Genomic DNA, 23,582 nt, shown 5'->3' on the forward strand with positions numbered 1-23,582 from the left:
CTGAGGATGGTGCGCATGGGGCGAGGGAGCAGGGAAAGGTGCTTGCCTTTCCTTGCTCCCTCGCCCGCCCCGCATGCTCCTCTCCCGTCGCCGAGGAAGGAGCGCACGGGGCGAGTGAGGAGGCAGGAAAGGTGAGCACCTTTCTCTGCTCCCTTGCACCTGTGTGCCCTCCTCGGGGGAGGAGAAGGGAGCTACCGCTGCGGGGGCTGGATAAATGGCTCCAATGGGCCGCATGTGGCCAGCGGGCCGTACTTTGGGGACTCCTGCTCTAGAATTATTCAGCAGTTATTCCCAAATGTTGGTTCTCCGGTTACTGTGGAGTAAGACCACGTGACATCAATTGGACTTTAAAAAAACCGGGTTGATGATACTAATTTGCAAAGTAAGACTTACAAAAAGAAAGCTGCATGAGCCTTTGGCCATTAATGAATGAAGAAGGCAGGGCCAGGAAGACATCTTTCCACCATGTCTCCTTTACCATCAGATGGGAACACTCCCCCTCCCCCCAGGTCTAGCTGCCATTCTGGACCAGAATGAAGAAGGCGGGGCCAGGAAGACATCTTCCCACCATGTCTCCTGTATCAATTTAATGATATAATAATATATACAGTAGAGTCTCACTTATCCAACACTCGCTTATCCAACATTCTGGATTATCCAATGCATTTTTGGAGTCAATGTTTTCAATCTATTGTGATATTTTGGTGCTAAATTCGTAAATACAGTAATTACTACATAGCATTCCTGTGTATTGAACTACTTTTTCTGTCAGATTTGTTGTATAACATGATGTTTTGGTGCTTAATTTGTAAAATCATAACCTAATTTGATGTTTAATAGACTTTTCCTTAATCCCTCCTTATTATGCAACATATTCGCTTATCCAACGTTCTTCCGGCCCGTTTATGTTGGATAACAGAGACTCTACTGTAATACTAGCTGTGCCCGGCCAAGCATTGCTGTGGCGAAGTATGGTGGTATGAGAAATAAAGTATTGAGGAATTGGTGGTAGTTAAGGTAAAGGGTAAACGTTGTCTCCTGACATTAAGTCCAGTCAGGTCTGACTCAGGGGGTTGGTGCTCCCATTTCTAAGCCGAAGAGCCAGCGTTGTCCGTAGACTCCTCCAAGGTCATGTGGGATGACTGCATGGAGGGGCGTTACCTTCCCGCCGGAGCAGTACCTATTGATGCACTCACATTTGCATGTTTTTGAACTTCTGGGTTGGCAGAAGCTGGGGCTAACAGTGGGGGCTCTCTCCGCTCCCCCAATTCAAACCTGCGGCCTTTCGGTCCAGAAGTTCAGCAGCTCAGCGCTTTAACATGCTGCGCCATCGAGATATTATTTCCTAAAGGTTGTGAATATACAATATTTCTGATTGGTTTTTTTTTGTCTGTTGGAGGCAAGTATGAATGCTGCAATTAGGGAAAATGATTAGGATGTAATGGCCTTGCAGCTATAAAGCCTGGCTGTTTCCTCCCTGAGTGAATTTTTTGTTGGGAGGTGTTAGCTGGCCCTGATTGTTTCCTGTCTGGAATTCCCTTGTTTTTAGAGTGGTGTTGTTTGCAATATTGTATGTGCTTCTACTGTCTGTGGCCCTGAGAAAACAGAGGATTTGCCAGACTTTGATGATGGGAATACTTTGTTGGGAGGTGTTAGGGTTTCCTGTGAGGAATTCCCGTTTTCAGAATGTTGTTCTTTATTTAGTGTTCTGATTTTAGAGATTGTATTGTTCTGTCTTATTATACCACATTAATTTTTATATATTCTGATTTTAGTGTTTTTGAATACTTGGAGCCAGATTGTATTCATTTTCACGGTTGACCGCAACACAATAATAATAATGATAACCGTCGCCCCGGCTTTCAAATTGATTTGAAAACGCAGCAGAGAGTTCCGTAGACCGCAAAACAAAAGGAACGGAACGGGACCGCAGCAGACTATTATTAGGAGATCTTTTTATTTCACTTTCCCCTTCCCTGAACCATGTAACAAAATCCCCCAATAAAAGTAGCATTTATTTTAACAATAACACTCTCTATCTGGTTATTTTGTATCTTTTCTCTGACTCCTTCCTTTGCATGAAACCTCTCTCTCTCGCGTCCCTTTAACTCCGGCTGAGGTTCTCCGCCATAGATTAACATGGCGGACGATATAAATTGGCTCATATCTCTATCAAAATTACCCCTAGAACGCTCCTCTTTTAGACCTAACCCTTTCTAAGGCTCCTGACTCGAAGACAACCAGCAGAACCGGAATCGGTCCAGTTTTCGACACCTCAACAGCTGACTGTCAAACGGGACCGACGGCTCCTTCCAAGCTAAAATGCTGCCTTATCCCGGATTTTCCTCTCCCCGCGGAAAAGGGTTTAAGAGATACCTAGCCCCTTTCTGTGAATTGGGGATGGGGGGGATCGCTCTCTCGCTGGGGAGACATAGTTCTCCAAGGACCCTCGCCCTCTACAGCTGCCAGGGGATGCCCGGACGGGTGCCCTCCATGTTTCATTCATACTTTTCATGGTTTTATGAAGGAGAAGAACACTCTGCCCCAGACCTACCCCTGGACTTATGAAATCTTATACTTCCAAAGACTGCAACCCACATGTGCCCCTTCCCATGCCATCTCTATGAATTCCTTATGAACTCTTTTTCCTCATGTATTTGTGAATTTCCATATTCTATGTACTTGGACACTCTCATGACTCACTGTTGTATGAATTTCCATATCGGGTTCCCCAGATGTTGTGAACTTCGTCCTTATCAAATGTTTTCTATTGCTTATATCATTCATGATTCCCCTTTATGCAATGTCACCCACCTTTATGGATTCTCCTTTATTTCCTTGAAATCTATCTATCTGCCTATATGTATTTATACTCTTTGGGATCCCCGGAAAATATGTATTCTTCCCAGCAGGGTTTATGTTCCAACTTTATTTTAATTTTCATTTTATCCCATATAATTGTCAGATCATGAAATCAAATGGGAAATATTATGACCCCAACCTGAACTCTAGCCCTATGACCCAGACCTCCCTTCCCAAAAACAAAAGGATAATCTGCCACAGTTTAATCCAATCTCATTCCGATCGCATGGACAATATAGGGCGAGCCACCAAATTCCTAAAGGTGACTCGCCCCCAAGGCAAACATTATCATATCCCAGGCCAGGACGCCGCAGGAAGGCACCCTGTGGGGCCGTCAATGACGGCTCATCACCACCCATCACCACTTCCCGTCTGACACCCCAAAGACATATCTAAAATCTGTGAACGTGACAGGACCCCGGACATCCTTGATGGGTGTCATAAATTCCTTTAGAAATTGGCTGGGCCAGAATTAATCTGATATTTCCTGTCCGGTCACCTCATTGTCTCAATAGCTCCCGCCTCCTCCTCTCTGATTGGCCCGAATAGGGACAAAAAGCGGCTCCCCATTGGGCCAGCAAAGCAAGGCGGGAAACGAAAGCCCGCCTCGTTCAACCTCTCAGCCTATCCGCGATCAGATGGGCGGGGAAGCGGGGCGGGAAATTCAAAGGGCTGTCAGACCGAAACATTGTATAAATATGGCTTTATTTGAAACATATGTTACGCTAGTAGATTGAATGATCGCTATTAGCGTCCTTTTCAGCTGAATTGCTCAATAAAAACTCCTTGGCGGATTTTCCTTCAACTTGGCGGACCTTCTTCATTTCAGGCTTCAGGTTGTATTGCGGCTTATATTCTTCTTTTGGCTTCGCCAAGGTCCGTTCCCTCAGGACCGGATCGGCTTCCTTCTAAAGGGGCCCGATCCCCCAAACGCGGTCGATAACAATAATAATAATAATAATAATAATAATAATAATAATAATAATAGTAATAATAATGACTTTGGTAATACACAGTGCTTCACTCCCTTCATAGCTTCCTTTCTGGAAGAATCCTTTCTTGGGAGGTGTTAGCTGGCCCTGATTGTTTCCTTTGTGGATTTTCCAATTTCCCTGCTTTCAGACTGTTGGTCTTTATTTACTGTCCTGGTTTTAGAGATTATATTGTTCTGCACTACTCTATCCCAGTAATTATTTCATATTAAAGTAGAATTTCACTTATCCAACATTCGCTTATACAATGTTCTGATTATCCAACGCAGTCTGCCTTTTCATAATCAATGTTTTTGTAGTCAGTGTTTTAAATTCATAGTGATATTTTAGTAGTAAATTTGTAAATACAGTACAGTAGAGTCTCACTTATCCAACATAAACAGGCCGGCAGAATGTTGGATAAGCGAATATGTTGGATAATAAGGAGGCATTAAGGAAAAGCCTATTAAACATCAAATTAGGTTATGATTTTACAAATGAAGCACCAAACATCATGTTAGACAACAAATTTGGCAGAAAAAGTAGTTCTATATGCAGTAATGCTATGTAGTAATTACTGTATTTATGAATTTAGCACCAAAATATATATATACGATATATTGAAAACATTGACTCCAAAAATGCGTTGGATAATCAAGAATGTTGGATAAGCGAGTGTTGGATAAGTGAGACTCTACTGTAATTACTACATAGCATTACTGAGCATGGAACTACTTTTTCTGTCAAATTTGTTGTATAATATGATGTTTTGGTGCTTAATTTGTATAACAATTACCTAATTTGATGTTTAATCGGCTTTTCCTGAATCCCTTCTTATTATCCAACACATTCACTTATCCTGCCGGCCTGTTTATGTTGGATAAGTGAGACTCTACTGTATATTGATAATCTTATATTATCTGCTTAGAATTGGATTATATGAGGCCCCTTCTTCACAGCTGTATAAAATGCACACTGAAGTGGATTATGTGGTAGTGTGGAGTCAAGATAATCCAGTGCAAAGCAGATAAAATAAGATTATAAATGGGTTATATAGCTGTGTGGAAGGGCCTTGAGTCTACACTGCCATATAATCCAGTGCAAATTAGATAATCTGTGGAAGAGGCCTGAGGCCTAAATCTGCCTGTCCCCTGGGCTGAGTTGGTTGCTAGGAGACCAAGTGGGCAGAGATTAGTCCTCTAACTGGCAGCAATTGGATAAAAACTATTATTCGTTTCCCTCTAATTAGGACTTTATTTTTCTTTTGGTCACCGTTATATATAGATTATACTATACTAATATTATAATATATTGTATATACATTTAATATTAAAAATATTATGATGTAATACAATTTAATAATTATTATAATTCACTATTATAATTGTACTAGCTGTGCCTGGCCACGCGTTGCTGTGGCGTTGGTGAGAACTTGTTGAGGTAGTGGTGGTATTGAATGTCTGTTGTATGGTTGGGTTGTTGTATGTCTTTCGGGCTGTGTGGCCATGTTCCAGAAGCATTCTCTCCTGACGTTTCGCCCACATCTATGGCAGGCATCCTCAGAGGTTGTGAGGTACCTCACAACCTCTGAGGATGCCTGCCATAGATGTGGGTGAAACGTCAGGAGAGAATGCTTCTGGAACATGGCCACACAGCCCGAAAGACATACAACAACCCTGTGATCCTGGCCATGAAAGCCTTCGACAACATGTTGTATGGTTGTCTTTATGTTTAGCATGCATTTGGTTGTTTGTGTACTGTGAAAGTGGTGAGGATAGAGGGGTTCTATGTCCCTGTGTAATACTGTATAGTATTTATACGTTGTCCATGTGTTGTGAATGCTTGGATTGTGTCTTGCTGCATAGTAGAAAGGGTTGGGCTGGATGGCCCTTAGGGGTCTCTCCAAACTCTTGGATTCTATGCTATTATTATTATTATTGTTATTATTATTATTATTATTATTATTATTATTATTATTATTATCTTCATCATCATTATTATGTAGAGGCTGGATGGCCATCTGTCAGGAGTGCTTGGATTGCGTCCTCCTGCATGGTAGAAGGAAGTTGATCTGGATGATCCTTAGAGGTCACTCCAAACCTTAGGATTGTATGTTGTTGTTGTTGTTATTATTATTATTAGTAGTAGTATTGAGAGGCTGGGTGGCCATCTGTTGGGTGTGCTTGGATTGTGTCCTGCATGGCAGAATTGGGTTGGGCTGGATGGCCTTTAGGGGTGTCTCCTAACTGTCTGATGCTATGATTCGATGTGTATTATTATTGTGCAGATATTGGATGGCCATGTGTCAGGACTGGTTGGATTCTGTCCTCCTGCATGATATAAGGAAGTTGAACTGGATGCTCCTTAGGGGTATCTGCTAACCTTAGGATTGAATGATATTCTTCTTTACTTCTTCTTCTTCTTCTTCTTCTTCTTCTTCTTCTTCTTATTATTATTATTATTATTATTATTATTATTATCATTATTATTATTATTGAGAGGCTGGCTGGCCATCTGTTGGGAGTGCTTGGATTGTATCGTCCAATGGCAGAGTTGGGTTGGACTGGATGGCCTTTAGGGGTCTCTCCTAACTGTCTGATTCTGTGATTCGATTTGTACTATTAATGTGCAGATCTTGGATGGCCATCTGTCAGGATTGCTTGGTTTGTGTTGTCCTGCATGGCAGAAGGAAGTTGAACTGGATGATCCTTAGGGATGTCTCCTAACCTTATGATTGTATGATCTTCTTCTTCTTCTTCTTTTTCTTCTTCTTCTTCATCTTCATCTTCATCTTCTTGAGAGGCTGGGTAGCCATCTGTTGGGCATGCTTGGATTGTGTCCTTCATGGCAGAATTGGGTTGGACTGGATTACCACAGTAATTATTTCATATTACAGTAGAATCTCAATTATCCAACATTCGCTTATCCAGTGTTCTGGATTATCCAACGCAGTCTTCCTTTTAGTAGTCAATGTTTTTGTAGTCAATGTTTTAAATTCATTGTGATATTTTGGTGCTAAATTTGTAAATACAGTAATTACGACATAGCATTACTGAGCATTAAACTACTTTTTCTGTCAAATTTGTTGTATAACATGATGTTTGGTGCTTAATTTGTATAATCATTATCTAATTTGATGTTTAAACGGCTTTTCCTGAATCCCTTCTTATTATCCAACATATTCACTTATCCAACGTTCTGCCGGCCTGTTTATGTTGGATAAGTGAGACTCTACTATATATTTATGATATTATATTATCTGCTTAGAACTGGATTATATGAGGCCCCTTCTACACAGCTGTATAAAATGCACACTGAAGTGGATTATCTGGCAGTGTGGACTCAAGATAATCCAGTTCAAAGCAGATAAAATAAGATTATAAATGGGTAATATAGCTGTGTGGAAGGGCCTTGAGTCTACACTGCCATATAATCCAGTTAAAATCAGAAAATCTGTATCTTATAGGCAGTGTGGAAGAGGCCTCAGGCCTAACTGTGCCTGTCCCCTGGGCTGAGTAGGTTGCTAGGAGACCAAGTGGGCACAGTTTAGCCTTGTAACTGGCATCAATTGGATAAAAAACAATTATTCCTCTCCCTCGAATTAGGACTTTATTTTTCTTTTCTTTTTGTTGTATGAACGTAGAGGCATGGATGAAGGGTTGTGTTGCCAAGTTTAGTGTTTCTGGGATGTGTAGTTTTGTTGTTTTGTCCTAGGCCAATTTTTTTATCCTTTTATATATAGATATATATATATATATATATCATATGCAATATTACTAATAATATTGCAATATAGAAGTATAATATATATTGTATGTATATATACTTGTAAACTGCCCTGAGTCCCCTTTGGGGTGAGAAGGGTGGGATATAAATGCCGCAAATAAATCAATCAATCAATAAATAAGCTCTCCCTAATAAAATTCATCTTTAAAAAGGCTTTACTAACTAGGACCAAACAGAGACATCGGGGTGGGAGGGAGGAATGGAACAAGTCTTAAGCATCCAGGTATGCCCTTGAGGTCATGGGGCTCTGAGTACTAAAAGTTGTTTCAAAACAAATTGAAAAGTTGAAGATGGAGAGCATTTCTCTAAGGTCCCATAGGGGACCAATATACCTCCTCAACTCCCTGTTCTATACAAAATAATTGCAGATATTTGAAGAACAGGAGTAAAATTAATTTTTTTTTTCTAGGTACAAAGAACAAAAAGCACTGTTGTCACGACAACATCCCAGAACAAATACGAACAGATACTTGTACTGACATTTCACCATTGACACTCAGACTATGAGAATGAGCTGACTGGTGGAGAAACGCAAGTTATTTGCCAAAGCAACGTGAAAATACACCAGAGAATCAACAAGCAGCACAGCAAACAGAGCAGTAGTTGAAAGCTTCCCACCTGTGTCTGTTGAGGGATATTTACAAAGCTTGGATCCCGTGGTCCAACACTGACGAATCGGTTTGCAGGGGAGGTGCTGGGTGTCGAGTAGGCTGTGAAGGGAAGGGATACATGCGTTCAGGAAGCAGCACTAAATCACGGACAAACAACATCAAAAAACAACAAAGCCATCTAAACAGATGCTGATGCTGAAACATACAATGAAGTCATGTTGTCAGGACTTGGAACAACTGGATTTGAAATAATGGAGATAATCAATGTAGACATAATTAGGCAAGAGGAAATGGTCTCTCTTTTCAACATAAAGTGAGATGATGTCATACATTTGCACTAAGGCATGTCAATTTCAATAAAACTACTTTTACCTGTGGGATAAGTAATTTATAACATCCACTCCACTCATTCACAGGAACAAAGATATGATCTTCGCAGATGCTTTAAACTGATTTGCATGCATTTTATGGCAATCAGTTCATTGTTCCAAATCAGAACTCAAGGTCTGCATCCAGGGCTGACAAATCCCCTATCATTTTATTATGCGTTTGTTCTAGTAAAAATGATACACCAACAGAACATAATGCAGTGCAGTGCATTTGTTAAGTGAAAAATTATATAAATAAGCTGATATTTATAAAAAGGTATTGGCTGTGATAAGGTGCCTCTATGTTACTGAGCAACATGGTCCATGAATTCCATTTGTTCCAGCTAGAAATCTGGAGGGTCACCATTAAAAGCTATATGAGAAACTAAACTAGAACCCTTCAAAATATACTTGGATTGAGAAGAACAATACTGAGTAGCATAGGGACATGCTGGCTAAGGGAGGCAGCAGGCAAATGTATCTTTTTTCTTGTTGCCAGAAGTCCAGTTTTTGTTTTATTTCTTCCCCTCAATTCATTTCAATGGAACATAGCTACATTATCTCCAGGCTAATGTTATTGAATGGCCTGATCCTAGGAAATGAATGGGAAGGCTGTCTCTGATCCACCCACTGGCAAAAACATCACCAGATCTATGCCTATGGAGTTTTCTGCTGGCCTCCTCTTTGCCAGGGTAATTATTTTGTCTAACTTAACTCACTTTAATTAGTATATCTGAAAAACTGGATTGTTTTGAAACAAATGATCTCAATTTTGACTTAGTATTTCTTCACTGCTGTTTTTTTAGACCTTCACACACTTTACTATTACAAACTGTAATGTGATTTACATGACAAATTCATTTTCCGTTTGAAAAAGTATACATAAGTAAAAAAAAAAAAAGGGGGGGGGAAACACTCTCCTGTCAATGAAGATCAGGACCTTGTTTGTTGCATCATTTTTAACTAACAGAATTACTGATATCAGTAAAATAGTGATCCATCTCCCTAAATCAATGGACAAAGTCTCAACAAAATCTAGTTTATCTTTCCCTACCTCCACAATTCCATAGTTAGGCTACCCTTTTGTTAGGTTACCAACATAGAGTAGCTGTGAGACTGCCATCGATTTGCAAGATAGTCAACAAAATATTACTGGAAAAATGGTCAACTATTCATGTCCTATTAAAGAATTAAATTCCAGTAGGATTATGTGCTAGGAGCATGAAAATTAATACAAAGGTAATAGTTGTTGCACTTTTCCCAAGATGAGGCAGGGGAGGAAAAACAGATAAAATATGCCATCTCAGGGAAACCTTTTCCTCTAATGGCCTACTTCCTTTACTGCTGCTATACTTGCAAGCGCAACCTCCTAAACTGGTATAATTATGCTGATGTAGTACACCAACAAGATTACAGGATGCTCTTAGGATCATAGTGACCCACCATTTTATCCCAGAAAGATAAACCAACAGATGTATAAGGTAGCTTCCTCTGTTCTTACATCTACAGGCAAGAAGGATTGTGTGGATCTGAATAGTACAAGAAAAACGGTCCTCTTCGCTACAACTGTTGTGGAGAGCGAAAGAGCTGATTGCTTTACTATGTTCCTGGACAGTGGTCCCAACCTCTGGTTCTACAGGTGTTTTGGACTTCAACTACCTGAAAACTCAGTCAGCTTTGCCAACTGTCAGGAATTCTTGGAGCTGAAATCCAAAAGCACTTGGAGGATAAAAGGTTGGGAACCTCTAGAACAGTGATTCTCAACCTGTGGGTCCCAGGTGTTTTGGACTACAACTCCTAGAAATCCCAGCCAGTTTATCAGCTGTTAGGATTTCTGGGAGTTGATGGCCAAAACCTCTAGGCATCCATAGGCTGAGGACCACTGCCCTAGAAGCATCCAGCAGTTATTCCCAAATGTTGGTCCTCCAGTTATTTTTGACTTTGACTCCCAGAAACCCTAGTCAGCCTGGCCAACTGTCAGGAATTCTGGGATCTGAAGTCCAAAACACTTGGAGAATCAAAATTTGGAAACCAGTGGCATATAGCATGAAGTGTTTCCAAGATAATCCTGAGCTTAACTGCACCACCTAAGAAGTTAATAAATTTGTCATGGCATAAACCAAATAGAGTGGAGGTGAAGGATAAGCAAGCCTCAATTTCCTCTAATGCAACTTACTCTACACTGTTCAAATGCTTTTCACTATTTATAATTTGGATGGATTTAATATCAGAAAGGCTCAGAATGTGTTCCTGTTCCTTCCAATATAATTTTGGAGTTACATACATATTTTTAATCCCAAAATATTTCCTGTTAGCTCTTGGTACAATCGGATTTTTTTTATATATGTTCCCTCGCTCAGTTTGTATTAACACCCAGATTAAATTAGAAAGAATAGGCACAAAATCTGGGCTTTTCCAGTCAGTCTAGATGTACCCTCTGCTAAAAAACGCAAACAGCAAACAATTCCAGATCATTCATTCCTAATACAGTGACCTGGTTAGCAACTGTACTACTTTTGTACATTTGCTTTATTACATTTCAACTGACAATGCCCTCAAAAAAATCATTCTGGGCAGAAATCATCTAAAAGAGAGTGCTGTTTCTTTTGTCACAAGAATGAAGATATGTACAAATGCATAGTTTGAATAACTATGCTGACATAACTGGTAGTAACATTTAATCCCTTCCAAATGTTTTTACTAAGATGCAAACAAGAAAACCTGACAGAACACATCTGAAAGACAGTAATTTTGGAGGATAGCAACACCTCCTGGCATAAAGCATGCTGCAAACATTAGAAAATGGGCTTGTGCCAGCAAAGTGCTTTCAGAACCAAAGTGTACATAAAGGAAATGAAAGCTCAGCAGCATTTTACAGATGCAGAAGCAAACTATATTGCTCCTAGAGACAAGAAGCATGCCTGTGGGGGAATAGCCCAGTCTCAAAATCTGCCACCAAAGCTAGCAGATCAGTCTGCTTACCTGACCCGTCCTCCCCTTCTACGTGATACATCTACTACTGCAGCACACTACCCATGTTGTTGTTCATTCATTTACTACCAATTTGTTGTTATGGGAAGATCCCACCTGCAGCTTCCAGGAAGCTTCTCAGGAGACACATCCAGAACGGCTTGCACTTTTCAAATCTAATTCCAGCTTTTGGACATCCACTGTAGCTTTTGGACATCCAGTGGAGATAATGGCACACAAATAATTTAATCAAAGAACTAAGTACACAAATTCAGACCGAACATCAAACTGACTAATGCTAGGGTATCACATGTGTACTCCCTTTTTAAAACTCGGTTCTATATGAAGCAAACAAACACCCACACATAAGCCATTTGAGTGAGGGATACTCAGTAATAATTTATTTTAAAATATTAAACTTTCATTTTTAAGTATAGGCATCATGCTTAGGTAGAAAAATAAAAAAAATAAATGTGAATTATTTAACAAAAAATTACAGATACGATGTGTTAGTGTTGTGTTGTCTAAATTGTAGGAAGTAATAGCACCACTCTAGTCTGTTTTGGTCAGGACCAACATGGAATACTGTGTCCATTTCTGGGCATCACAATTTAAAGGTACTGACAAACTAGAACATGTCCAGAGAAGGGTGACCAAAATGACCAAAGGTCTGTAAATCATGCCACATAAAACTGGCTGAGGGAGCTGGGTATGCTTAAACATAACTTGGAGAAGAGAAAGTTAAGAAGGGAAATGTTTGCCATTTTTAAATATTTGAAAGGATGTCACAATGAGAGTGGGAAAGCTTGTTTTCTACTGCTCTAGGGACTGTGATACAGATAAATGGATTCAAACTGCAGGAATATGTTGCCTGGGCGGGTGGTGGAATCTCTTACTCTGAAGGCTTTTAAACAGAGGCTCAATGGTCATCTGTCAGGATTTTTTTTTCATGTCAGTAGCGACTTGAGAAACTGTAAGTCACTTCTGGTGTGAGAGAATTGGCTGTTTACAAGCATGTTGCCCAGGGAACGCCCAGATATTTGATGTTTTACCATCCTGTGGGAGGTTTCTCTCATGTCCTCACATGGGAAGCTGGAGCTGACAAAGGGGAGCTCACCCAGCTCTCCCCAGATTCGAACCGCTAACCTGTTGGTCAGCAGTCCTGCCAGTACAAGGGTTTAACCCATTGCACTACCGGGGGATCATCTGTCAGGGAAGCTTTGACGGTGATTTTTCTTGCATGACAGGGAGTTAGACTGGATGGCCCTTGGGGTCTCTTCTAACTCCATGATTCTATGAGAAAGGGATATCCAGTGAGATGTGTAGCATTATGCATGACTGAAGGAATACTGATGTCAGTTTTAGTAGGGATAGAGAGATACGCATTAGCCAAGAGCGCATACCTACATATGCAGTGCCACCTCATTTACAATTCTGCTTCCACAACCTTGAATTGGATAAAACATTTCTTCATGACAAAAATGTCTGACCACTCCCATAAGGGAGTACTAATAGGATTCTAGCCTCTATGTTACCTGCATGAATGATGGATTATCAACCCAGTTGATATCTAGCTCTTTCATGGCAACAACCTTATTGATTTACCCTGTTAATCCTGAAATGGAGCTGTGGATACTGCATGAATGGCCTCTTTCAATGTGTGGAGAGAAAGAGACCCGTTTTGCAGTGACAGCTGTAGGCAAAGAAAGGTGGGCAGCAGATAATTGATAGCAGATAACTGAACATTTTAGAGTTAGAGTACAACATTATCAGGTTTCCTCTTTTTAATGGCCCAAGAAAGGATCAAGTACATTTGGGGATCATTGTGTTGACATCAAACTTAAAAACATTCTTTCATAGATTTTAGTGGAGAAGTATATAAAGACTGAGTATGCCTTAACTGAAATGCTCGGGACCAGAAGTATTTTGAATGTTTGTTTAGATTTTGGAATACCTATATTTGCATATATGTACATGATTGGTTATATTTAAGATGGGACCCAAGCCTAAATACGAAATTCACTTATGCATGTGTGTGTGTGTGTGTGTGTGTGTGTGTGTGTGTGTGTATATATCTCCTATACACACAGCTTGAAGGTAATTTTATACATAATATTTACACTGAACCATCAGAAAGCAAAACTCCCACTATCTCAGCAACCAATGTGAATAGTTTTGGATTCTGGAATATTTTATATTTCCAGATAAGGGATTATCAACTTGTACCTCCACTACACCAGGGAACTCTAAAAATATTTAAGCAAGTAAGCAAATTTAGTAATCTCTCCTTACACTGTTCACAAGGAATCAATTCTATTATTTTTTTCTGTTTGGCAGCTCTGAAGCATACAAGGAATGGTCTTATGGAATTATTGTTCTACTTCTCAGAAGTATGAAGGAGGGGTTGAGAAAGCTGCAAATAATAAAATCAGTCCCACTGTTTTCTCCTTTCTGCAGTTGTACTTACTTGGTGAAGTAGGAGAAGCGGCACCTCCTTCTGTTGACGTAGTTGGAGGCTTTGTGTCTGGCACTGGCAGAGGTACAGGCCTAGCCATTGGTGGTGGAGGTGGCGGTGGCAACATTGGAGTAGGAAGGAATGGATTGTGCACCTTGCCTTGGCTGCTACCATTGGGCTGCCAAATACATAAAGAAACAATAAGAATTAGCTACTTCTGGTAACAAAATAACAGCAGAAACTTGAAATTGCTTGGGGCTAAAAACACACACACATAACATCCATAAGAGAGTTGGCTTGGCTTGATATAATTTATATCTATATAGATGTAGATATATATAGCTATAGATAGCATGGCTTGAACCCAAATTTCCTTTTGTGCATGCCTCTCCCTTTCCTCTCCTGTTGGGACACTGACCCATTGAGAATAATAGGATATACGCTCTGGCTTGGCTGCAGATGAATGAGAGAAGTTGATGTAAATCACGCCTTCTGAAACCAGTGAATAGAGAAACAACTCAAACTGTACTATATTATATATAGAAGGAATTTATTTCTATACCTATCCCAACATTGTGTTTTCACAAGGGCTCAAATATTAGAATCACTTCTGTCATATACTTTGATCTCATTTGAGAAATGTTGTTGATCAAGATGATTAAGTGATCTGCAGTTCAGAATTAACACATGAATAAGTTAAAACCTCAACCAACTTTTGTGCTGTTAGATGTTTCAACATATGAAAGGGCTGGCATCACACTCAACCACTTTTCACCTGAACCCAATGGACAAAAATTATTTATAACATTGCATAGATAAATCAGTTATCTGATTTTAGGAATACAACACTAATAATACTTAAGAGCATTATTTGTTTTATGTATGAGAAGGAAGTGTACCAGCTGTTTCTTGGGTTTGTTTGTTCTTTTGTTAAAATGTATACTTTTAATGCACGTTATGAATCTTATAGGAGTCCCGGTGGTGTAGTGGGTTAAACTATTCAGCTTCTGAATATACTGACTGAAAGGTTGGCGGTTTGAATCTGGGGAGCGGGGTGAGCTCCCACTGCTAGCCCTAGCTTCTGCCAAACTAGCAGTTCAAAAACATGCAAATGAGAGTAGATCAATAGGTACCACTCCAGTGGGAAGGTAACAGTGCTCCATGCAGTCATGCTGGTCACATGACATTGGAGGTGTCTACGGACAATGCCGTCTCTTCGGCTTAGAAATGGAGATGAATACCAACCCCCAGAGTCGGACACAACTAGACTTAATGTCAGGGGAAAACCTTTACCTTAACCTATGAATCCTATAGGCACTTCGATTAAAAGTAAAAACACTAGAATGCATGTTAAATAAACAGATGCAGCAATGGGAAGTCTAATATGGAGTAAATGGTATGTGAGCTTGTTCTTTTACTATAATGTGTTTTTTCACCATTTTGTCCATTTATTTTTAATCCTTGCCAGTTTATGACAAGGCACATAATTTGGGATAAGATAAACAAATTGCTATTCATTAAAAAACTTTTTAATAGTTACAGAATCATTTTAATGATAGTTTGAGTACTAGTTAAAATAATGGCTGAAACATACAGAATTGTATTGGATCAGACCTTGTACTGGGATGCTGTGTGAGAACAAAGAAAGTAGTCATGCAATTCTCTGTATACCTATTCAGAAATTAAGTTCCCATAGATCCAATTTCATAAAGGTACAAAGAAATTTCAAAGATATTGTTTCGCTTATGCTACATCTTGTGCAAAGTACTGAAAATAGAAGCCTAATAATTGCTATAGAAAGCAGTTCTAATAGCACGGTAAGTACTGTTTTAAACAATGTAATGTTCTTGGCTATTTTCCTTATGCCTGTAGTTGTTTGGGTCCAGCTCCGGGTCTCGATCTAAAGCATTGCTCATAGTGTCAGATATAGCTTTATCAGACATAGCTAACAAATTGAGTGCTAAAAGCAACCATTTATACTTTAAGGAATGATGCATATCAGAAACATAAAGAGTAAAAACAACAACACCAGTCATTATTCTTCAGTTAAGTGCCTTACTGTTTGCAAGATATCTAAGCCTTATTTTTATATAAAGCTGTAAATAGAGTCAATCATTTCTGCATACAAATGGAATGTTATTCGAATCTCCATGAAGATAATTATTAAAGTTTGTTTGAGAAAAGCAACAACCTGAGGTTGCTCAACCATAATTTTGGAACATTGTTTAATTTTTCAGAGAGATAAGGGAAAGATAACAGCATTTAGCAATAACAAACCATAAGGAACTGTACTTTTATCTCCTTGAGTTCAAGTTCTGGTCAACTTAATCTAAAGTGCTATAGGAAAGCCTTTTTTTTTAAAGTGAATGTAGTTGATCTGAAACAGCTGTTTCTTTTACTTTCCTGTCTGAAGAAATAATTAGTAAAAATTACAAGCTCATCATTTTTAGTTACACTTTCCTGTCAAAAAGCATGAAGCTGAATAATTTACCTTTTGGATCATGGAAGGTAAAAGGATGAACTAAGAGACTGAGATTGCACTTATATTGGATGTGTTGTCATTTTCTTGTCAGATTCCCTATAAATTGTCAGCCTATAATTTGACTATGACCAGATATTGCACAAAGTAAATATTGAGACCATACACTGAGGCTCTTTCATCTTTTGTCTCGAAAATATTAGGAAACTTGTATACTACTCTTTTAGGAGCAAGACTCAATCACCTGCCTAACTTTCCTTCCTGAATATCTGTGGGCCTTTCTAATAAGCTATTATAAGATGACATGTAGAAGGAAATCTAAGTATGCAAGTATTCATCATAATAGGATACATCACAGTAGTCCCAACATACTGTGTTTTCCCCCCAATGCCACCTTCTCCACTACCATTTTGGATTTTAGTTCCAACTTTAAAGAAAGCTCTGAACTTATTTTGGGGAAATGGTAGTTCCTTTAAAGTTTTAACTGAACCCCAGAATGAATTTATCACCCCAATAACACTAGAACCACCAATATCAGCTTCTGTTTTTCTTTTGTTGCGAGCAAGCGAGGACGCCAAGAGACATCCATGTAACATACAGAACTTGTTTGTATACAAATATGATTAAACATTACATGGATGGCGCTTTGACTTGTCTCATTTCAATGTTTACATTTTTAATGAGTCAGAGTTATGTTAAAAGTTTATGGAAACAATAGAATTACGTGTCTTTGTTTTTTTTCTTGTCTCATTCCCTTCTTTAAACAATTCTGACTTGTGGAACACTTTGGGATAGCATTGCATCTGATAGCTGTTATTGGCACGATGTCTTGAGCTTAGTTGAAACATTTTCATGTAAAATTGTGCTTAGGAAACTACTGTTCAATGACTCATTGACAAACCAATGCACCTGGTTTTATATCTGGCTGAAAATTATATATTAATAAATAAAAAAAATGTGTGACAGGCACAAGCTAGCCAACATTAAGCATATGCAAATCTCATAAATTTAACCCCACTAACAATCAGTAGGTCTTAAACCTCTTAAATCTGGGCTCATTCATGTCCCACAATATATTTTTCCTTGCAGCAGTACACAAGTGGTCATAGATGTGTCTTTAACCCATCTCCTCCACCACCATCTCTGTCAACATGATTATTTGATACAGTAATAATAAATCATCTGGGAAATAAAAAAGAAATGGCTTCCTTACATTGAGGAACCCCACCTGTCCAGCCTGCTGACCAGCGTCGGGACAGACAAGTTGGACAAACTCTTTCAGAGTCTCCTGAGGGTGATAGCGGATTGCTGGGTGTGAGAAGTATGGCCCAGGCTGTTGAATAATGGGTGATGTTGGAAAATGAAGAGTCGATGGTGTTGCATGTGGACTTGCTATAGGAAAGAAAAACAAAAGACATTATAAGGAATAGAGCTTTGGGTTTGGATACACATATTTAAGATTCATTGTAGCTCTAATTATTTTAATACATCTTTCCCCAAATTTAAATTTTGTAAATTACGATGCTCATGTTCCCTGTACTGATCTTCAGAGTACATCAGGTCATATTAAATTCTACAGCACTACAAGTATAGAGGCAGAGCTTAAATGCAGCCAGATTTTAAAATGTCTTTCCCTGAATTTTTAGTGGTCATCATTTATAAAGGAGCCAGCAGTTCTTTGGTAAAAGTGACGAGTATTCATTACCTTAAGAGCCTTTCTAATGAAACCAGCAATAAAAAATGTATTTGGGAGATTACAGTTGATTTAATTGACATTCTTTAATTGACATGGTTTGCACATGGGGACCCATTTTATTTTGAGCTGTAAATGGGCAATAACATAATGATGGTCCCTTTTCAGGCTTTGTTTATGTCACTTTTTCTGTACATTGGAGGAATATAATTTTTAAGGAATTTGCTTTCATGTAAACCAGCATCCACATTCTATCTTTTATATGTGAGAAATGAAACGTTCTCAGGCAAATTTTTAGATATCCTATTTTGAGAAGCATAAAGTAGTAACTTCACATGCTAAGGATTAACAGATAAAATCTGTAACAGGAAAAGCAATTGGGTTATTACCGTTAGTGTAGTTGTCTTTAGATATCTCAAAGCAATAAATGAGGTAGTGAAGTACACTGATGCATTTTAGTGATGTCATTTGTTCATGTGAGCAAACTCTTTTCAAACCCTAGTACTCTATTTCAATGACCAGGATAATCATAAAAATTAGAAGCCACAGTACAGTTTGCTTAAGTGGATTAACTGCTCTACAGATGCTGTATTATCCAAGTACCAGACTACAAATTAATTTCACTGTGTGAATGAAGCAGATATAGCTCTTTCTTGAAAACGCCACTATGGTCTTTTTAAATACGACATATGTTTAAGCCAATTTAACGACTGAATCCTGAAGAATTCTGGAAATGCAGTTTGGGATGGCACTAGAAGTCCCAAGTAGAAAATCTTTGATACTTTATGAAATTACAAATCTCAGAATTCGATATGATAGATCCTATGACAGTTATACTGATATCAAAAGTGATATAAATGTGTACTGTAAAAGGGATCTATCACACTTGCTTTCAGCTGCCCTGGAGACTAGGATGTGGATCAACGGCTTTAAACTACAGGAAAAGAGATTCCACCTGAACATTAGGAAGAACTTCCTCACTGTGCGAGCTGTTCAGAAGGGGAACTCCCTGCCTCGGAGTGTGGTGGAGGCTCCTTCTTTGGAGGCTTTTAAGCAGAGGCTAGATGGCCATCTGTCGGGGGTACTTTGAATGCGATTTTCCTGCTTCTTGGCAGGGGGTTGGCCTGGATGGCCCATGAGGTCTCTTCCAACTCTATGATTCTATGCTGTCATACTTCATAGCCTGTGGAGAATTTCCATGTAATAAAGATATAGAAGAATGATACGCCGAACTACCTTTTATGATGGCAGTGTGAGGGTGTCATCCTGGTGAAGGCAATTTTATAAGTAGAGCTGTTATTATTTTCATGTTTGAGATACTCAGGGCTTGAAACTGTGGGTGCATCTACATTGAAGAATTAATGCAGTCTGGCACAGCTTTAACTGCCATGGTTCAATGCTATGGAATCCTGGAACTTGTAACTTGATAAGGCACCAGCAGAGAAAGCTAAAGATTTTGTAAAGTAAAACTACAACTCCCACAAATCCACAACATTAAGACATGGCAGTTAAAGTGGTGTCAAACTATATTAACTGTAGTGTAGATGCATCCTAAGTAACAGTGGTTTGTCTAAGGCCATCGTATATCTGGGCTATTGGTTCTGATGTCAGAGTAAATGTGAATATACTCAGGCTTTTGCCTGATATTTTTAAAACATTTCATTATGGATAGGCTCCTTTACAGTTCAGTGTAAATCCTGAAGTGGATTAATCACCCCAGTGAGATTGGAGGAACTAGCTGCCCATGTTTCCATCTTGTTTATGTTCAAGATGAACAACAATCATCTATCCACCTCCTCCAACATCTGTTTCAAAAGATCTGGGTGACAATAGCAATGACAAAGCACGAAGAAATTGGTTGGTATTTTCAGATGAAATATGATAGAAGGCAATGCATTAAAAAGCCATAGACACTTATTTTTAGTGGTACCATGTGGTAATGTAACGTGGAGGTATGGACAACATTTTGAATTAGCCTTTGTAATTTTACACAGTAGTTGTGTATAGTTTTACCTTCATTTTCTCCCTTGGGCACTGCCCAATTTCCCCTCTCTCTACCAAAACTATGAAAACAACTACATCTAACATAGCATTTCATATCTCAGTTGCTCTGTTAGCTGGGAAGAGAAAACCTCTGTTCCTGAAAAAATAATATTTCTCTCTGAATTCTGGTTAAATATAGTATATTCGAAATGAAAGCAATCCTTTGGTAAAGTTATCTGAATTCCATGCCACAAATTGACCACTGTTGTATTATAAGCTGATCATGTCTAGAAAGTGTTTATATTTTGCTGACTTTCTTTCATTTTAGCACACTGAATCACAGAAGAATATTGGATTTGTACAAAATAGCTTCTCTCATATTACAATTTATTTCTGACTAAAGTATATAGCCATCCTCTCTTGGCCAGCCCTATTAAACTTTTATGGCTATCTATGCCCATATACTGCACTTGTAAACCACAAAGAACTTCTTCGATAAAAGTTATGAAAGTCACGCTGTGTACAGGGAAATATATTACATTAGTTTTGAAGTATGCTTAATATATTGGAGGAGCAGAATGTATAGACAATTTGGCAATACACAATTTGGCAGTACACAGCAAAGCTGAATGAAGATTGTAAGCCAATATCAAAAGAAGAGCTAAAAATATGCACCTCTGTCTCTCTGATATTATAGAGGAAGCTTAATGAAACAAATGCAAAGGTCCTTTTACTTGCCCTTTGTTCCATGCAAGTTGGACTATGAATATTTTTCCATTAATAAATCGTTCATAATAAAGAATGTGGACATCACCGCCAGTAGTTCTGGACCACACTCCATGCAAAACAACCTCATCTTTCAAAGCCCCACAGACTTTTTGACGCAGAAGTGGCCATCTTGGCAGCTTGGTCACTAGTCACTTCCTCACTCCCCTTCGAGTGAATGGTTATAGCAGATCTCCCCACATCCTGAAATTATCAGCTATGATGTGCATATGCAAATTTTTTACATGTGGAGTGTTACCCTTGTGAAGTACAGGAGCCTGGGCATAGACGATCTCTATAGCCACATATTACTGCATCCCATATAATCATGTCATTAATCTCAATGGATGGGAAAGATACACAACAGAGAATTCCACCCATTTTAAAAACCAAAGCATATTTTTATGAGAAAAAGAGAAGTAGCAGTAGAAACACTATCTGTGTGCTCTGGCACCACGAGACGCAGAGCCAACCTTAAGAAATGGGGCTACAAGGTCGAAGACCTTCTTACAGCAACACTAGAGGCACACCAAGTGGCCAGCTACTGGTCAAAGGATATTTAGTATAATGCCAAGTTGTTGTTGTTGTTGTTGGTGTTGTTTTAAAAACTTTGTGTTTTCAAATACATTACAACGTGTGCCCTTAGTTCACTTCTGACATGATAAATAAATACAAAAAAAAAAGCCTTCTACACTTTGTCTCATGGTGGTTGTTGTATTTTGTCTCATGGTGGCAAATCTATTCTGGCCCTTACTGCCACACATCCTGTAGATGCTGCAAGCTCAACTAGACTTCTGTTGATTCTGAACGTTACACTAGGGCTCCTTCTCAATTTGGATTGTCTGTGTATGGAGCAGTAGAAAATTACTGTGTGGACTTGCTGCCCCCGTAGCAGGAGATTCAGGAGTCAACCCTGGCTTCACTGGAATTATCTTAGCACTGAACAGTGTGCATATCCTTTCCCCTCCACACTTGGGCATTACATCTGCTGTTTTTCTCTTATGTTCAATTGTATTTTATATGCACCGTTTTATTTCATGATGTTTTTATTTTATTTTATTGGTGGTTTTGTTTTAATGGATTGCTGCTTTTATGTATGCATGTATGTTGGACTTGGTGGCAGGGTATAAAAATAAAGATATTATTACTGTTATTGTTATTAGTACATTGTTGGTCTCCATTTTTCAACTTTTCCTCATGCCACTGCTTGTGTCAAACCAGACCAGATGCTGCTTTACCAGACTCTTTTCCTAAGGAGATCTACAAACCAAGTTACCCATTCAACTGTTCAAATACGGGAGGTATCAAAATCTGACAAATTTTACAACTTCTGCACACTTTGAATGAGTTAGTAAGAAGTCTTTAGCTCATCTTTTGTGTTCTACAAAGAGCCTCAGTCTAGTAATGTGCGTAGATTGGGATGGAGACAGATGTTGGACTATGCATTTCAAATATTGCCTAGAGTTGAAATACATACCCCACACGAGGGAGATCCAGATGTGAACAGATGGGTCTGCCACCTTCACACTTAATTGTGACTATGCAAAACTGTTGGCTACACATTTAAACTTAATCTGCAAGGTGGATCTTATAGATAACAAAACTGAATGCAGATTTATAGTGCTGACATTGATAATGTACATGAAATACCACAGTTTAAAAACTTCATTCTCTATAAGATCCTTGTTTTACAATCCTGTCATTAATAGAGAATAAAGTTTTGAAATTATATGCTACTTGATCCATGTAAGCATTACAGTAATTCTGCAAGATAGGTTAATTTTGATATTTATCGATAAGCTTTTCACTGCAGACTGAGTTTAAACGTAGAGTCAGCAGCTTTTCACAATCACAATTAGATGTGACAGAGGCAAAGCTGCCTATTGAAATATAGCTCTCCTTCATTCACATAGGCTAGAATCCAAAGGGTGGATGACCGTGGGCCCATCCAGACAGGCTCAAAAACTGGAACCTGTCTCGGTTTTACCAAAGGCGTCCAAATGATGCTGCCGGTAAAATAATTAATTTGGAACAAACCAGGGTTTCCCTGCTTTGTTCTGAATTAAACAAACATCTGGTAAGATCCATATCTTAGGTGAGAACCGGGTATGGGCCCAGTGTCAATTAGGCCTGGGGATTACGTCACACAATCCCTGGGTCCAATCCACACAGTCATCTCGGTTTTTCGGGCTCTCCCCCCCTCCATTATGGAGGACCATAATGGTGGCTGGGTAAGTTTCAAAAACTTTGTTCTTTTGGGTTGCTTCGGGGTGGCTGCATGTAGTATGTAGACACTGCTCCCTTGGGAAAGCCTGTTTTTTTTGGGATGTGTGGGGACTTTAACCTGCGTCGAAGTGGAGTTTTTTAATCTGTTTCAGTGTGCGTTAATATCATATCTGGAAGCGGCCTGCCTCACTGCACCCCATGCATTTCCAGTATCAGTCCTAGATGGCAAAGAAAAGCTCTGGAGCTGTTTTTCTGGTGTTATACACAGCTGAAGGGGAAGGGAAGAAAGCTCTATTGCACTAGCCATTGAGCAATAGTGTGACATTGTTTTAAGGTTTGTTATGGAACAGGGAAGTGTATATGTGTTTAAATTGTAGCAGGAATGCACAAGTGAGAAGTGCAAAATCCTTACC

At 39.1% G+C, this 23,582-nt stretch overlaps 1 protein-coding gene across 10 annotated transcripts in view; it reads right to left on the reverse strand.

Moving 5' to 3' along the window:
• nfia (nuclear factor I A) overlaps positions 1-23,582 on the reverse strand; it is a 576,988-nt gene that overhangs the window by 49,220 nt on the left and 504,186 nt on the right. For 6 of the 10 annotated variants that reach the window (XM_062979580.1, XM_062979579.1, XM_062979576.1 and 3 more), the window contains 3 exons: positions 17,716-17,894; positions 14,036-14,201; positions 8,238-8,329 (listed from right to left, as the gene is read on the reverse strand). In XM_062979580.1, the coding sequence (XP_062835650.1) occupies positions 8,238-8,329; positions 14,036-14,201; positions 17,716-17,894 (437 nt within the window). The remainder of the gene's footprint in view (positions 1-8,237; positions 8,330-14,035; positions 14,202-17,715; positions 17,895-23,582) is intronic. The other 4 variants (XM_062979577.1, XM_062979582.1, XM_062979578.1 and 1 more) reach the window with 2 other exon arrangements.

The sequence above is a fragment of the Anolis carolinensis genome, chromosome 4 (genome assembly GCF_035594765.1).
Source record: "Anolis carolinensis isolate JA03-04 chromosome 4, rAnoCar3.1.pri, whole genome shotgun sequence".
NCBI lineage: Eukaryota > Metazoa > Chordata > Lepidosauria > Squamata > Dactyloidae > Anolis > Anolis carolinensis.